This window comes from Amphiura filiformis, chromosome 8, assembly GCF_039555335.1.
Source record: "Amphiura filiformis chromosome 8, Afil_fr2py, whole genome shotgun sequence".
NCBI classification, from domain to species: Eukaryota; Metazoa; Echinodermata; class Ophiuroidea; order Amphilepidida; family Amphiuridae; genus Amphiura; species Amphiura filiformis.
The window spans coordinates 15,749,909-15,769,143 of record NC_092635.1 but is presented as its reverse complement, the minus strand read 5'-3'; the positions used below and the strand labels follow the sequence as shown (position 1 = coordinate 15,769,143).

Below are 19,235 nucleotides of genomic sequence, written 5' to 3'. Positions count from 1 at the left end.
CTTAGTTTTTCCCTGACTTTCCAGACATAATTATGAGTAAACATCAAATTTAATGTTTACAAAACAATCAAATATATACATTCTTTTGCATTTTGTACCTAAATATTGATATCAATAATGTAGGCCTACAAACATTAAAAAAGGGGCCTAAGAGTATGTCTATTTTAATAATATACTAATTCCGCCATGCCCAAACATATCTTATTATGAAATCGTGTAATGGAACCCAAATTCCAATCAAAAATAAAAACAAATTTGTTATCAAATACACTAGGCCTATACATTGTATTATAGGACTTTAATAGATGGTTCATTTTAATTAATAAATAGATTAACACTGGTAATGGACAAGAAATATTTGGCAATACCGGATTTACCAGTGAGCCAGTGGATAAAGAAATTAATTAAAATTAAAACAAATTAAATGAGAAAATGAAAGCAAGGACATTTGGCGAAGTATTGTTTTAGAATTCAAGGAGTCCTAAATGTTATCCTGGCCCCAGGACACTGATTAATGTAAATTCGACCCATAGTTATTTTATCTACTTTTGCCAGCATTCAACCTGTTCAATGTGATTTATGCCTATTTTTAATAAAATTCAAATCTGACGTATCAACGTTGTATCGCGTACCAATTATGATTCGAGACTATTTCATTTGACACGGTTGTATGGATTTCAGAAGATCGGTCCTATAATAGATATCGATTAGAGAATTACAGCAAGAGGCTTTGAGGATGCCGTAATCCTCTTGACCATCAACCAATCAGAGAGACATGTTTCAGAAATATATTCGTAGGCTTGAAACTCTTTCAACTCTGAAATATACATTTCAAGTAATCTCGTTTCACACTTTGGCTTGCAATAAAGCCACGAAGGGGCGGTAATGTTAATATACGATTTTAGTCAAATATTGGTGCAAATATACGATTTCGGTCAACTATTTGGCTATCCTTTGCCCAAAATTATGAAATGTTTATTAGTAACAACAACTCTTAGGGCGGTTTTCGAGTAATTTTAGCGAAATAATGAGGTTAAATAAAAGAAAACCCACTTACAATTTTGGACGCTTAACTGACATGTGGTGTTCTAGGGGAATTAAGATATCACAATTAACATGTTTAATTCAAAATCGTTGTCCTACAAGCACATGTTCAGATTGTGTGAACATTACAAATACAAACAATAAGGTTGAAAAATAAATAGCCATTTAAAAATGATTTTAAAAGATTATCTATTTTGTAGCTTTATGACACTGAATAGGCCAAATATCTGCCTCTGACGAAAAAAAAAAATGTTTTTCATGCTGATTTGTTTTTGTAACAAGTACCGTATGTCATTTCAAAAAGAAAGAAAAAAGGCGGATATTACTTTTTAAAACTCAACGCCTATAATTAATGAATGAAAAAGTATAGAAGGCGTTGCATCCGGTTCTGATGAGGGGAGGGACACAAGCCGCTTTCGCAATTTTCCTATGGGATTTTCTAATATTTCAGATCAATGGGGGGGGCTTTACGTGCCCTAACGCTTCGGTTACTGCATTAACACGCTTATGGATGTATTGTGATGATCATAAGTAGGCCTATCATAACATGCCTCAACGATATCAATATGTAACAAGGTGTTGCAAATTCATAACACAGCGTGTTATAATGTAACGAATGCTATGCCAAAACTTTAAAAAAATTAACAAAAAATATCAGTATCAATAAAATCAGAACCAGAATAAATACAAAGACCTACAAATAATACTTTTAAACTTTCTAAATCAATATATATATGACTAAATATCAGTATAAATGAATCTCTAAATCAATTAATCAATCAGTTATCAATCAATCAATCAATCAATCAATCAATCAATGAATAAATAAATAAATAAATAAATAAATAAATAAATAAATAAATAAATAAATAAATAAATAAATAAATAAATAAATAAATAAATAAATAAATAAATAAATAAATAAATAAATAAATAAATAAATAAATAAATAAATAAATAGGCCTAAATAGATAAATCTATAAATAAATAAATAAGATCTGAATGTGCCATTTATATTATTATTACAATTTTACTATTATTAATATTAGTATTAATACGACGTATTATTAACTTTAAAAAGGTGCCCATTGATTATATAATAATTCAAGTACAGTTGAATCATGGTAGGTATTATGATACCTACCATGGTTTAATACAAGAAGACATTAAGATGTTCATCATTCCGTGCACTCACTAAATTTAGAACTCTTAGAAATCTGGCAACTCCGTATCAATTAAGCAACCTATGATTGTAGCAAAATATATATTTTCCCGGTACATACTATTTATTGCACGTGTAATACTTTTTGACGTTTTTGAAAATATTGTACATACAATATTGTACGTATAATATGGAGTCTGAAGCGCTTAACTTATGCAATTTCTGTGATTTTACAGATTTTTTGTGCCGGTCGGTGACCAATATATTTAAGCTTTAGTACCGGTCAGGAAGACTCTGAGCCGGATATCCCCTACCAGTGCGGCTAGAACACTGGCCACAATGAAATCTGAGCTAGATTTTATGAGCTCAGCGGTGAAAATTTTGCTCAACTTGTTTGCTCTCTCTTGCTATATCGCAGCCATGCATGCTTAATTGTGATTGGCTGCTAAAAAAACAGGACTTTAATTGCGGACATGATATATCGTTGCAGTAAAGTTTAAATTTTTCATCGTGTGATGCTGCGGTGTAAAAATGCATCACACAATGTTGCAATGTGGAGTCTGAATAGGACTTTAGGCCTCTGTAACCTTCAGGACCATTTTCCTTGAAACTGAAACTGGTTGGCAGGATACTCCAATTTCTATTTTTAATATAGTGCATTTTTGTGAATACCTTGCAGATCTTCAAGGTCCCTTTGACAAGCTCATTATACATTCTGTGAGACCCCTTGTTACAATAACAAAGTCATTCCAATTTGAACAAGTCTGGAGAATGGGTGTGAAGTACTTATTGCTGAAGCTAATCCAACAATGGCTTCCTTTGTTACTTAACTTGGTTAAATCAGTAAAAGTGTCAACATTTTATGATTTGAAGCCTGCCTTTTCTAAGCTCTTGTTTGCTGATGGTATTTGTGGGACAACATAGCTATCAGAAGGGCTCTGCACTTTCTGGATACATGTGGTTGCAAAAGCTAGAAAATGGAGCTTCCCGGGGGGGCCACTGTAATGGTGAAGGGGGGTATCAGGCGCCATCCGTGAATTCACGTAAAAAGGGTATTTTTTCAGATTAGGTACGTTACGCATGTAACGTGAATAGGGTATCAAATTCATGTAAAATTGGTGTAAAAGGGTATGTTTTTGGAGCTCTTACGTACTTAGGGTAGTTTTGCCAAGTTTGGGATTTTGTGCTTTCTCCTTCATTCATGAAAAGTGAAAGGAAAGTGTCTTCTTCCTACACGCCAAAAGCAGTTAAAAGCCATCTTTTAGCTGTCAGAGGACTGGCCCAGCTAGCATACTAAACACGAGGTCCCCGGACGAGGTCACAACTTGTTCAGAATACAACCAATCAGCATGCTTTTTCTTTTAGTGGAGTCAATAAATTATGAGGAAAAATATAAGAGGATTTTCGATTGGCCGAACCTCTTTAAACTCATTAATATTCATAGTCTCGGTGGCTCCCAGCCCAGAAAATTTGGTTGATCGGAACATGGTCTAAAGGAGCAACAAAGCAACCACGAACTTCTAGGTTTGTAAACAAGCTATGTCAATGAACTTTTGACATGTGTGAAATTTTACCGGGTATTTACAAACACAACGATTGAATAATTTGGAACTATTTTGGCTTTCTTAAAATATAAATCAATGAGTTTCAGGATTTTGTTGGGTTTACCACTAAATCCAGTATGATAATTAATGCTCTAGGATGTTTTAAATCGAGACGAAATTAGGAAATAAACCAAGCTAAACTGGCCGTGTTTGCCGCCTTCTTCCAACTTCAATGTGTGGTTTGCAATCGCCATGGTCGTAATTTGCGTTGGACTTGCAGTTCAAAATTCTCTTGGATATGTGGAGAAATGGGTACATCCCAATCCCAAAGAATAAATTCTACACTATTTCAATAAAAAGGGTTGGACCTGTGATCCAAAAAGGGGGAAATTATTGGCCCAAAAATCTTGAAAAATATTGGACATACTGCATGAACTTTGAGGTAAGCTTTAGCACCACGTAAACTTGTATGACTCAAAATTCAGACGGCTTTCCACAAATTGCTAGCCCTATCATGCCACTCGCCGCCTGGGTTCTGTGTGTTTACTTGTTTAGGGGTAATAATTGCATCAATTACTTGTTTAGGGTTGGAGAAAAGACAACTACTTGTTTAGGGTAGCAAATCGTGCAACTTATACTTGTTTAGGGGGAAAATTTCAGTCTCGGAAATACTTGTTTAGGGTGCTTTTTGAGAGTCCTCGGACGCGCCTGATACCCCCTCTTGACACTATAGTGGCCCCCCCGGGTGGAGCTTTCTGGATTAAAAGATACTAACATGACTATAAAGATAGAATCAAAATTTAAAAACAATCAGTCAGACAAACTGAAGCTTTGTTAAAATAATTTTGAATTCATTTCAGCTCATATTTTTACTTATATCTTAATTTCATTTATTGCCAAATTTGGTCTGATTAGATCCCAATCATGTGTCCTATAGTCTGACTGAAGTATACCATACAAGATTTGAAGATCTACGACTGTACGAGTAGGGCTGGAAAAAATTAAAATTTCCCTGGAAGATGATCAAAATTTCCCTTCAAAAAGATAAATTTCTCTCCAAATTCTTATGTATTTCTTTGTTTAAGGGGGTACTACACCCCTGGTCAATTTTGTGCCTATTTTTTACATTTTTCTCAAAAATTATAGCGCATTGGTGACAAGTAAGATATGTATATTATAGGGGCAGGACTACAACTACTGCACTGGAAATTTTATTTCAGCACAGACAACAGTTCTGGAGTTACAGTCAAAAATGAGGGAAAACCAATATTTGATCAATAAATCAATAACTACTTGCCTTGAGTTGCTGAATTTTCAGTGCAGTAGTTGTAGTCCTTGCCCCTATAATATACATATCTTACTTGTCACCAATGCGCTATAAATTTTTGAGAAAAATGTAAAAATAGGCACAAAATTGACCAGGGGTGTAGTACCCCCTTAAGGACCTTAATTTCCCTCCAAACTTCCAAATTTCCTGGGAAGGAGCTTCCCATCTTCCACATTTTTTCCAGGCCTGTATACGAGTATTAATACACATTCGTAAAAAATGAATGCAATTGAATGTCTTGACCATTGGTACCTGCATTTATGTAGATGAATGCTGACATAATCATGTCTTTTTGAGTCCAGGGATACTCAAGTTTGGTTTGGGTAGGGATGTGCCACTGATGAATTTGAAATGGGCTATCCATGCCAATTTCCCACAAAATTTGGGCCTATCATACTACCAAAAGTCACAATTTTCAGCCAAAATTAATGCAAATTTTTTAGAACTTGTCCACACATTTTGATTACAATGAGGCAAAATTGGCATTTTCTGGAAAAATTTACATAAAAAAAGACTCATCCATAATCAAAATTGGCTAGAAATAAGGTAATTCATACACCAAATGACTGAAAATGTGACCCATGTTTGCAATACGTCCCTGTATGGTCATTTGTACTGAGTACACCCTCCCCTGCTTTATAGCTTCAGTTAACGAAGTAATGTGCACACGTGGCCCAGTTATGTTGCGAACCTTTTTAGGCCTCATCATGCATGCTGTAGACATTTTCTGGTCACTGCACAGCATTCATAATTACTGGTGAATGGTCTAGACCACAATGATGGCCTTATAAAACACTCATCTATGTTTAACGAGTCGATTGCCTACAATTACAGATAACTTCTCTGTCACAAATGATCATTTTCGCACCAGTCATTCTTTTTCATGTTTAAACAACTTAAAATTCATTGACCTTCTGTGATTTTTGTCTAATTTTGGTCTGATTTTCTTCACATTTGCCCTTCAAACAGTTTTAATAAATAAAAAAAAGTTAAAACCTTTTAATAGTTCAGCGATGCACCATCAACTGAAGTGTAAATAAAGCCATTAAGCAAGTGAAAAATGGTGCGATCGAATTACTTAAAAACTTAATTTTATATTTCTGTCCTCGGTTTAGATTAGGCATACCATCTCAAGATGATCGTCCTATTTCTTAATCCAATTCCAATCAATATTTTGGTTAAATTTCTATATGTAATAATTTAATTCATTATTATGCTAATAATAATATTTGCCACCATCGGATATGTACCAATATAACGCGACTGCATTTGCATTTGAGATAAGGAATTTACAAAAATTGACAAGAATTGAAGCATCCTATCATGACTGCGTCCTTAGTAACTTATAGACCCCATTGATAATGCATGAATGTTGATGCTGCTGGTCACTTTTGGGAAAAAAAGAAAATAAAGAAAAAAACTTCTACCAACCCCATCTCATGAGCTATAAAAAGTGGTCTATGGCCAAGCAAACAATCTTTTTTTTGGGGGGGGGGGCCTAATGTTGTTGTTGAGCTGCTCAATTTAAATTGAAATTGTTACTCTAATGCACAGGAAATCTGAAAATAATAAAATATTTAACGTTTCAAAATTGACCAAGTGTAAAATAGGATGAGAATAATACAGATTGATAGTCCTACTTAAATAGGTATGTCTACTTTTCACTGCATATAATTCACTAACTTATACAGATTGATAGTCCTACTTATATGTCTACTTTTCACTGCATATAATTCACTAACTTTCATACAGAGGGGCAGGCCTGTACACAAGGGGGTGTAAAATTTTTACATAAAATTTTTCATAAATTCGGAAAAAATATAGGAATTATAGGAAATTTTGTAACAATATAGAAAAATATAGAGAAAATATAAATTTTGGAAAAATAGGAAATTAAGGGCTGCTTGAAGCCCTGTTCAGCACCATTTTGCCGGTTGATAAAGTTATTAATTTGATGCAGCAATCATTTATCCACTTCCTCCTACTAGTACTATAGACAGATTTTTTGGATGGACAAAGGCATACTGTAATGATGAATCCTAGAACCAAAACTTGACATGTTAGTATCAAAGATACAAAAAAAAATATTTGTTAGTATACAGCCTGCAGGACCTCCCTCATCCCGCTCCACCCCATTCCCAAGAGTGTGCAGTGGCGTGCACAGCACATTGAAAGTGGGAGGCCAGGTTGTTCAGTTCCGCCGAATAGAATCTGATTAAGAGCAAATTTTGATGTTTTTAATGTTTTTCCCCCAAACCCCCCGAAGGACCAACAAAAGTGGGGGCAGGGCCCCCGGCCCCCCCCCCCCCCTTTGCGCACGCCCACTGAGAGTGTGTCTTTATAAGCCTGAGGACACCAGTGAAATCTTCTGCAAGGAAAATGTATGCAAAATCCACCTGGTTTCAGCCATCTATAAAATTGTGACCATTTTTCACATCCTGACCATTCATGAAATCCTTTATGGTTGAATGATTTTGTTTTCCATTTGGATGCAAGAAATATGTTCCTCCCAGTAGGACTACTCAAAATTGGTCACAAACAGCAGATTAGATGTTGTTTAAAAAATGAATGAGAAAAGAGAGATGCTTGCTACTTTTGAAAAGTGACAAATCTCAAATGCTAAGAAGGATTATAGAAAACATTGGGAAAAGACTGAAGCATGCAAACATGTCTAGAGATTAGTAGAACCAACTCAAAGAAGATCAAAACAGATTACTACCACACAAACCACAAGTGGAAGGAAATGTGAAGACAAATATGTTGGTATTTGTTGTAAGCATCCAATAAAAAGCAAGATAACCAAGGAAAACATATACAACAAGGAAAACATGTTGTGAGGTAAGAAGCTGGTATTTCACTTGTCATGATACTTTGCAAATAATAACAAACCCAAAACAAATTTAAACATGTTCACCTGTACTGGCCATGTTCAGAGGGGCATGTACCACTAAACTAATGGTTCCAACGTTAAAAAAATACAAAAAACCTTTTAAGGTTTTAAAAGCCACTCTGAGCATCTGAGACAGGGGGCAATTGCCCCTGTGAGAAGTTGTCTCCTCCCGGTGTCTCCTGTGGAATGCTGGCCGCCCTGATATTTAGGATTTTAGACTTTGTTTGTACATTTTAGCCCATTTTCGTCAACATTTTCCCCCTTCAGCTGGCTTTCCCCCTAAACTTCCACCTCCCTCTGAAAAAGTCCTGGCTCCACCCAGGCCCGTGACGCAGGGGGTGCTTGGTGCGACGCCTTCCCCAAATTTGGAAAAGTATACAAAAAGTCCAAAATTGTCAGAATTTGCGAGCATAGCGAGTCAAAAAATCAGGGTTTTTACGCTTTTTTGGACAAAACAGGTCAAAATTTTAGGAAGAAAGTCCACTTTTCACAAAATTTGGAAAAAAGGTCCACTTTTTCAAAATCAGCACCCCCCCCCCCAAATGAAATCCTGCGTACGGGCCTGGCTCCACCACTCCCTGCAAGTTTCCTTTGAGCATATTACTGAGTGCAGTAATCCGCAGAGGTTCAAAAATGCCCTTAGATATCTTTATCTTTATTTTAGGTGGGTCAAACCACAATGAGACTCAATATTGAGTATCTTTGGTCAAACCTCTTTCCCTTTAAGTTTCAAACCTCTAAATGTGTTCATAGGGCCAAAAACTCTTCAAGGGTTTTGAACCTCAGAGTGTCTGACTCCTGTATGAACACAGAGCTCTACTGACAGGATATAATCCCAATACTCCAAAATCACATTTCTATTCCTGTTCACTCTGAATAGGATAATTAACACCTAATATTTTCAGGTAAAAATTCCAATTGATATTTTCATTACAAAAATATCAATTTGTTTTTCAAGAAGAGAACTTGTGATGAATTATTTGCAATCTTTAAATATGACAAATGTTTACCAAATACTGAGCACCTGTAAGACAAAACATCCGATGGATATTTTGTAAAACATAAGAATTCAAGAACCCCTGCTGACTATAAGGTGTTTTAAGGTTTCAAATCAAAACATTGAACATTTGTTATTTCCGATTTCTATGCCCCAGTCTTATTTTTGCATGCCAAAAATGTCAAATATTTGATGCTCACACATCATTTGTTTGGTTTGAGCTAAATGTGCAATATGATCGTAATATTTGAATTGGTTATGAATTACTCCAGTTAGGCCCTACCAAGTTTCAAATATTATTTTATAAGAAAATAATATTTAGGCCTAATCTATCTAGACATAATATAACACTATGCCCACACCCATCATGCCCACACAATAAATCCAGGAGGTGCATGGTCCAGGTGTCAGATCAAAAATGTTTTGGTCCCCAATTGACAGTGTTTACAAAAGAGCACCCCACGCCACACACTTATATGGCAAACACACCAATATTAAACTCGGACAACGCAACCCTTATGCATATGGCCTACATTTCTACAATCAGTGTTTTAGCTAGGATTCGACAAGTGCCCATCATTTTCACCAAAACTGCCTGTCCAAAATTTAACCCAGAAAACATAACCTCTGCACATTCTGGGGGTGCAGTCAGTTCAAATTGCTATTGCTATATCCTTGATTTATTAGTCTGGTCTTGTTTTGAGTTCACAGAACTTATTCAAGCATTATTTTTGGAATATTAGCATATCACAGGCATTAATTTTGTCTGTCCCAGAAGCAAACTACCCATCCAAAATGACAGGTGGGCAAGTACCAGGGAAGAGTGGCTAGCTAAGAACCTGCCTGTAACTCATGAACCTGTCCCCCAACCATAGAGAAAGAATTTGTTCAACAAAGGTGACAAATATGGAAAGGTGACAAATAACCAATGGTAAGTGGAAGATGAGTCAAATCTAAACACCTCACACATATCTCATAATATTTAATTCAATCCCAACATCTACATAAATCTCTGTGCACTTCTAACAAATGATTGCGCTGTCATCAGTGAAGTATGGGTTCTGTACAAGGCTCATCTACAATAATCTATCAAATACAGATCTATATCCAGTAACATATTTCACTCAACATTTAAGCCTCACAAACCAACCCACTCAGCTTTGTTGACATTTCCTGTACCAGTAGATGGTCAAATGATGACCTATGACAAATTTACTTGATGTGTCCAGCATATAAATCTTTGATCTCTCAAAACTTTCAACCAAAATGTTAAAATATTGGTCAAAGTTGGGTTGGAATTTTTAACATTTCACACTTGTATTTCAGGCATGCAGGGTCATCATCAAACGTTTGGTTTGTAGCTAACTTCCTTAACTTGTCTTCTTATATTATCTAGTTCATAGTGCATCCCTCCCATCCAAATCACATCAAGATGGAATGCCTGCCTCAATTTAATCTGACACTACCATACAAATCAAGCATCCAACACATTTCCAGAATTTAAAAGGATGAACATAAAATAGCACATCAGACATTCAGGAGCGTGCAATTTTGCAGACCGTGTATACATGCAGACTACTGAAAGAAAATGCATGACTGGACACATAAGATAAATGGCCGTCTTTGACTGTCAAACATGTCCATGTTGTCTCCGCCTGGCCAGAGAAGAGTTCATAGTTTACCTGATATTCAAATCAGCTGTGTGACAACTTTTAGGATACATGTATGTGAAGATGTAGCATGACATATTTATGGGACAATCTTTTAAGCTATGCATGATTATGATCATTCATTTCCATTTTCAACAATGTCTTCTGTCATCTTTCATATAAATTTGGAGCCCAGCTGAAGATTATTTGCCAATTTGGTGGGGTTTTTTTTCGTTTTAATGAAGTAAAAGCATTCTTCATTTTTGAGAATGGTTCAAATTTTTGTTGAAGGACTGTTACAAAAACCAGAAATTCTACTCATAAAACACCCACTTGAATTTACAAAGTTGAATACTTCAGATCATTTGTTTGTTCAATTTTCTAGGTGGAACTGTCTTGTTGAACCATCTTGGCAAATTCTTGCCTTCTTTCATACTATTTATGATGTGTCCTTCAGTTTATTTCAGGCATTAATCAAATTCACATATTGAGTGTTTATTGCAATCTGATTACTAGACTGATTTCTATTATTGAAATTCAACAGACTGGGAGGAAATCATGTGTTATTCAGATATAGTCTGCTAATAGTTTAATTGCTCTATTAACTCCCTCTACATATCTATATATATATCTATATATATATATATATATATGCTCAACTTTCAATGGAAGGATCTGCCCTTACAATTTATGTTTACTGCAAAGGAGAACAAGGCAAACAAAACTCTGGAATGTTACGCTCATTACACTCACAAATTGACATATAATTTGTCATTTTTTCATACTTTGAGGCACCCTTTCTCTGGCAACTGTTGAATATCTGTAATTGTGATGCAATCAAGCAAAGTGTCATTTGCTGCTCAAATTGATTTGAGATTAAAATCAAGAAACATTCAATTTATTTAATGTATTTGATTAATTTGCCACATAGCTCTGGAATTGCAACTTAAATTTGATCACCAAGCTGACAGAACTTTCAGCATAATTTTACCCTGTACGTTGGACGCCGATATTCGATCTATAGATGAGTTGATCTCAATGTTTATCGACAAAGGCAAGGGACTGGTATATCGATATGCTTAGGTGAATTGCATACAACCACTACATTGATCAATAGCCGTCTTATGATGTGGCAGTACTTTTGAAAGCACAGGCCCTGAATATAATATGATGGGCATACTGCCAGGCAAAAAACAATGGAAATTGTGATGATGCTATGCATACTGTCAGGCAATGATGTCAACTCATCTATAAAAATTGACATAAATTTGAGTCAACAAAGGACTCTTTTTTTGGACTGACTGGACAGTGAGTGTTTCATAAACTTGACCAAAAAGTGATTTACAATGATTTATTCAATGGTCAGAGAAGTTTCTATTTTTGTATGCATGAAGTTCATGATACATTTCCATTGTATAGTGCTACTGCTAGGTGTGAATTAGTTACAGTATTGTTATCTAGAATACCAGTCCTGATACCAGATAGTGTTATATTTTGTCACTTAGACATTTCCCTTATATACCAGTCCTGCATGATACCAGTTAGTGTTACACTTTGTCACTTTCCCTTATATGCATTACTCATATACAACACTAACAGGCAATAAAGGGTAAGGTTATTCACAAATTTTTAGCATGTTGAATTGTGCACTGAAGCATTTTTAGGTCCCCACTAGGTCCAAAAATGATGGGGTCCAGTTGTACCCAATAATCTGTCATCTGAAAACTATAGAGTCCCCCGGGAGAGTTCCATACAAATTCCGACATGGTAATCAAGTTATAGGTCTCAAATTATGGGATACATGTGGACTCCAAAATTTGAAAAATGCAATTTTACTGCGCAAAAAGACCCAAAATCTTGTTCTAGCGGAAGCAGTGGAAAAGTTTTAGACTTAACTATGACTCTGCATTACAAGAAAGACTACCATCTACCAGCCAAGTTACAGTCCCCTCTCTCAGAAAGATGCAAATGCCAATGTTTGGACACAGAACTTAAAATAATGTTCATAGAAAATGTATTTCTTCGCAATCATGAGTGATTTGGGCATCCCATAAATTACTAGTCTGTATTTCTCTATAGACTTGCAGGTTAATTGTTGCATAGCAGTTAGTTTCCATGTATAATCAAATTAAATGTCTCACACGGTGTACAATAGGGACGCTATAAAAATATAAAATGAATAAAAATAGCATTAAACAGAAGAAAGAACTTCCTGCGCTTCTGAAAGTTGTATTCTGTCAGCTTCTGTCCCCACATATGAAATTTATGGTGCAAGTAGTGCACTCTATGACACAAAAATAGCACTGAATACTTAAGGGCTGGGGTATGAACGTTTGGACAGTATTTATTTTGGGACATTAGAGCACATCAGACATATCAATTACATTCTGAATACGAAGAATGTCATTCTGATATCAAATAATTTTGATTTTTTGAAATTTGCAATTTAATACACATTTTATGGCAAATCATTAAAAATTGATATTTTTGCTATTTAACAGTACTTGAAGTAAACTTTATAAATCTGATGATTTATACTTAAAGTGTATGTAGGTGGGATGAAAAGCCGACGATCAATTGAAAATTTTGACCTTTCGTATTGAAGATATGGATTTTTTTTCCCAAAACACCAAAAAAAAAATTAGGTCTTTTTTTGTAAAAAAATCCATATTTTTAATATGAAAGGTCAAAATTTTCAATTGACCGTCGGCTTTTCCTCCTGCTACATACACTTTAAGAATATATCATTAGATTTATATAATTTACTTCGAGGACTGTTATATATCAAAAATTTGAAAAATATCAAATTTTTATAATTTGTCATAAAATTTGTATTATATTGTGATTTACAAAAATGAAAATTATTTGATATCAGAAAGACATGCTTCAGATTCAAAATGCAATTCGATAGGTCTGAGGTGCTCTCATGTCCCACAAAAAATACTGTCGTAACGCAATAAACGCTCATTTTGGATCCCTTAAGCCATCATTTCAAATCAAAACCATACAAATTGTCTATGCACAGACAGCTGTCACAGACAGTTGTGACATCCACAAAATGATGAACAAATATGCCAATTTTTCCTTCATGATTTCATATAAAGCTGCACAGCAGTGATAGTTCTGTACTATGGCTTAGTAATAGTGCTTTGGGGTTAACCGCAAAGGCCCAGCACGACTTTATTTTCAAGTATTTAGGTGAAGTCTTGTAGTGGACAGCTCTGCAATATTTCAAGTTTATCCATCAAATGACATTGGGTAAAATTGACCAAAAATAGTGCCATTATTACTGAAAGATTCATTGATTTTGAAACGAGTGCTTTCATGTTCATGTTGATTCCCTAGTTCAAAATGTACTAGTGTAAGTTCCAGACCTGATCAAGTTTGAAAACAAAATGAAAGGGGTATTTTGTGATTTTAGCATCCTCCTTATAGGGTATGGTTCAATAGATATCCATGAAAAAAAGCTTATTTCCAAAATTTCAGGTGATGCGGACATTGGATTATCATGAATATCATATGTATTACAGTGTTCCATAGGTTGTATTTTCCAGCTGTCAACAACCGGAAGATACAAACTGGACAATATCTTTGTCAAACAACTGAATCTGTAAGGAAGTTTTTGCACACAAACATGATGTAGTCCTAGGTTTCTGAGTGATGGTATAAAAATATCAACTTTTTTTGGAGTAAGTTGGTGGGATGATGCTGTCGATCACAAAGTGCCCCTTTAAGGAAATTAAACTTCCAATTTTGTGTTTTGCAGAAAAAGCTCCCTTCTATATATAAAACTACAAAATATTCTTTCAGAAACAAATAGTTTTTGTTTGATTTGCATTATTGTGTTGCTGCGCCATGATCGTCTTTCTTGATGGGCACCAGCGCATAACAAGTTTTCATTACTATTGTGTGTAAAAGAAAGAAAAAGTACATTTTATCATTTTTAAAGCAACATAATAAGTTCACATTCATACTTTCATGTGTTCAGATAGTGAGTTTAGGTCAATTTTACTTGGATACCCCTTTACAAAAGGCTATAACCTGCTCTTCACTAAAAGTAAGCTACATTTATATCTTGCAAAAGGCTGAGCTTTTAAAAGCTCTAAAAGTAAGCTACATTTACATTGCTGTTCAATCCACAGATTTTTATGTAATGGTTAACTATATTAAACCTTTTAAACCTATATGCTTATACAATAAATTAAATTAGCACCTTTATATCCACCAATACAGATAGTGTTAATTGTTAAGTTACACCTATGACCTCATTGTTCTTGGATATCCCTGATGTGATTATAAAATTAAACTTCACAATATTAATTTTCACATTGTCATAAATGACACTCTTGATACAAAAATGTAAAACAATTATAGTATAACTCCAATTCTTCTCTTTTCTTAAAAAGTTGTAAATAGATGAATTTGTAAACTTTTTACATCACTGAGGTTGTACATTCAGAAAGTCAAGTTACATTTGAAGTGAAAATATTCACTAAAATTAGTGAGAAGAGAGGAAATGTTTAACTAATCCTATTTCCTACATACCTGCATCACATTTGCAGCCAGAATCTATGCTTCTTGGTGCTCTCAGTTTTTCTGTGTGGGAATCAAGGTGCTGAAATAAAAGAGACCAGACAGACAATTATAGGGTGTGCAAAAAGTCAAAAATGTTACAAAAATTAAAGCCATATTATAACATTTTCAAACAAAATAGATTAGCATTTCTTTGCCATAAAATGTTAGCTTAATATTACTGTCAGATATATCCCCTTTTATTTTTGAGCCGAACAACTACGGCAAAGCAAAAAATTGGAATTTACTACCAGCGCATATATATCGCCAACACGTACCACTCCTTTGTTCATGTTGTGGTACGACCCTTTCTTGTGTATATCACCGTCCCGCACGCCGTGTACGTACTGTGTGTTATGAACATCGTGTATGCGTTCAACTAATAATTCCATCGTAATAATAAAGCGCCGGTTCCGGCGTTTATTCAAAATCTCGGATTTTGACAAAACTACAGCACCTAGAGTCTTGATTTTTGCAGGGTATATTGGTTTAATAAAGTACAATTTAATGTGTAAAAAGGGAATTTTAAAAATTCAGTGAGGGCGTCTTCCTCAGCAAATGTTATAATATGGCTTTAAGTAAAAAGTAGTGCCACAGATTCTATTTGTATAGTATTTCCACAGACCATTATTCAAAATGATGCACTGTGATTTGTCCAAATGTGTCACAAGGCACATTATTATTTGCTATTATTCTGTGTGAAAATATAGGATCCAGAACATAATAATGATAACAAGAAATGTCTTTAAAAAGACAATGCCACGGATGAAGACCATGTTTCATAATTTGCATTGATAGTCCATGATATGCTGGTAATTTGTTTTATGGATGCGTTATGCCCATTTTATTGGTCTCACTATGAGTTAATATTTCAAAACTCATAGTGAGACCAATTAAGGGGGTACTACACCCCTGTCCAATTTTGCGCCTATTTTTGCAATTTTCTCAAAATTATAGCACATTGGTGACAAGTAAGATATGTATATTATAGGGCAAGGACTACAACTACTGTACTGAAAATACAGCAACACAAAGCAAGTAGTTATTGATTTATTGATCAAATATTGGTTTTCCCTCATTTTTGACTGCAACTCCACAACTGTTGGCTGTGCTGAAATAAAATTTCCAGTGCAGTAGTTGTAGTCCTTGCCCCTATAATATACATATCTTACTTGTCCCCAATGCACCATAATTTTTGAGAAAAATGCAAAAATAGGCACAAAATTGGGCAGGGTGTAGTACCCCCTTAAATGTGAGCTCAATTGATTCACTTTCATATCAATTTTATATCAATCAATATACTCTGTCACAGTTTACACATGGATACATGCTTCACCTTGATGAAAACAAGTTTAAAATAATTTATTTGGGCAAAAGTGATATTTTCTCTTTAAATCGCGCTATTTTGTGGTATTAATACTAGAAATAAAGGGTGTACATGCAAATAATGTGTCTTCAGTAGTAAAAATATTTAAATGTCAAAATGGGATTAGGCACATTATGTTTGAATACTAGCTGCCTCAGACACCTGCCGCAGACATATTATTTGGGCGTAGAGGATACTGTTTAGCCTTTATTTCTTAATTATATATTCACATTGGTTTCCAGGTAATAGTTTTAAGACTTCATTGTCTTGTTACAGGAAATTACTTAATATAAGCATGATTAGGAAGTTTAAAATTGTTGTATTGTTTTCATCAATAATGGAATAAAAAACAAACATGTCAATGCATAATCTGTATATTTGTTAAATTTCATTACAAGTGTATTATATATTCCCTCTATCTGTGATTAAAATAAATTTAACAAATGTTTGACCATCATTTTGTAGTATGGCTGCAGATTGGATTTTTCGCCATTCTTTGATTCTGCTACCATTTTTTCTTCCGACTTCAATTGAAAAACATTGAGTTTCTTTTTCCAAATAATTATAGACTTTAAAAATAAAGAACATAACTGAATCGCTATCATGATATTGACCAAAACAAAAAAAAACCTTCATGATCTTGTATGTTACAAAGTTAGGCAGATTTATTACCTGACAGGGTTGTGTGTATTGAATGATGTGCCAGGTTGTGTAAACTTCAAGCACTCATGTCGTAGTACTGGTTACAATAATATAAATTGTGGTGGGAATAAATGGAAACATTTCATGTTTATCTGGAATTGTAACCTTCATAATTTGACCTAGTGAGTGTCCTTAGACAATTTACTCCATATTTATAGGCCCTAACCCTATTACGGTGATGAAGGTATTGGTAAATCTCAGAAAGACCTTGAGGAACTTCTTCATAGGTAGCAATAAAATACCAAAATAATTCGAGAAAATCACAAGTTCTGCAAGGCCTAGGTCCCCCACCAAACCCTCGCCGGTCCCCTCAACCGTGTTTTCACCCCGGTTTTCACATCTCCCCTCCCCTCCTCCTCCTCCTCCTTGGAAACGCTTACCTTTTGTATCAGCCTGTCGACCTCCACACTTAATATTTTTTGGACGTCATCATCGAATAACCTTTGGTGATCTTGACTTTGTAATCGTTTAACTTCTCCTTCCAAATGAGCTATCTTCCCGTTCAAAATAAAGCAGCAAAACACCGCAAATAAAGTCAAGCATGTCAACACGCTGGACCACAGCACGAGCGGCCATCTCCTTTGGCCTTGCCGCTGTGGTGTGCAGTCTTTCTCCAAATTTTTATGTCCATCCATTGTTTTAAACGTCCTGATTTTATGGTATAACACTGGTAACAAAATCCACTGTAGCTGAGCTGCAACGCTAAGCTTACATGCAGTCAAGTTGTTGATAAAATCGCCAGATTGAATAAAATGTTGATTCTAAAATCATTTGATACTGCGAGTTTTATATGCAAGAACGACCCGACTGTGATTCACGTCTTCAACACACACACTGAGCATCATGCAGTGCCTACCAAATTACGCACGCAGGCAAAAGTTAATCAAGGCCGTGTCACTTGCAAACTTTCATATTCATACGCAAAAGTTAACCCGTTTGTTGTTTTACTGGTTAAAGGGGTTTTACAGGCTTTCGTTTGAATTTTATGTAATCCTCTTATGTTTCCAACTAAATTTGAATAAAATAAATAATTAGTCTCTTGAGCTAATATGGTTGGCTTTTTTATTTTTTTGGGAAAAACACTGCAGTACCGCGGATGGTTATACAAGTATGTGTAATGCGGCCGGTATAATAATACTTTTGAGGCAGGGAAATTCCCTATTGAAAATTTCAGACCTGACAATGAATTATTAAAATGATGATAGAAATTGCCCTAACAACTTCTGTAAGGTATGTTAAAAAATCAGAATGAAGGTTTATATTCCCCCAATAAATGTGTGGTGCTTGATCATGACCTCATATGCTTTGTTTAGCTGCTTTACATATTGTTGTTTCATGGGGGTGGTGAATTGGGTAGAGGGCCTGGGTGGGGGGGCACTTCAATATGAAATGGATACAGGTGATAATACAGATGTAGGGCTGCCACTTTCGCACTAGGGGCATTCGGTGAGAGCAAAATGTAAAAAATATGGGGTCATTGGGTGAGAACATGACCTTTTTCTTAAATGGAATCTTTGGGTGAGAGCCGCAACAGCGCCACAGAAACCTCGAAAATCTGATTTCTAGTTCTAAATGGCTTCAAATTTCTTTGTTTTTTCACAATAAGTAACAAAATCAGTGATAAATGAAAGTTGCTGTTCAAATTGAACTTGTAAGGATCTTTGGGTGACAGATCAAATGGAAAAATAGGGGGTCTTCGGGTGACTGAGCATGTGTTCGTAAAAATATATGGGGACTTTGGGTGACAGCGACGCACAACCATCCCTTCTTTTCTTGAAAAAGCATGCAAAATCAGCAGTAGAAGCATTAAAATTTAGGGGGGGGGAAACATTTTTGTTAAGGTTTTACCACAGAATTAAAACCAGAGAAGATTGATTCGGTCACCATCTTAATACCCGCATAGAGCAAAAATGGGGGGTATTCAGTTTTGCTCCCAATGAGTTCAAGGCAATTGTTGTCACATAGGTGCAACATCACAAACT

General features: G+C 35.1%; 1 protein-coding gene across 5 annotated transcripts in view; it reads right to left on the bottom strand.

Moving 5' to 3' along the window:
* LOC140158688 (uncharacterized) overlaps positions 1-18,088 on the bottom strand; it is a 191,081-nt gene extending 172,993 nt beyond the window's left edge. For all 5 annotated transcript variants that reach the window (XR_011859816.1, XR_011859819.1, XR_011859818.1 and 2 more), the window contains exons 1-2: positions 17,634-18,088; positions 15,159-15,228 (exon numbers count right to left, since the gene is read on the bottom strand). Coding sequence is in view for 1 of the 5 variants with exons in the window: in XM_072181871.1 (XP_072037972.1) it covers positions 15,159-15,228; positions 17,634-17,888 (325 nt within the window). In the remaining 4 variants the exon portion in view is untranslated. The remainder of the gene's footprint in view (positions 1-15,158; positions 15,229-17,633) is intronic.
* Positions 18,089-19,235: the final 1,147 nt, after the last annotated feature.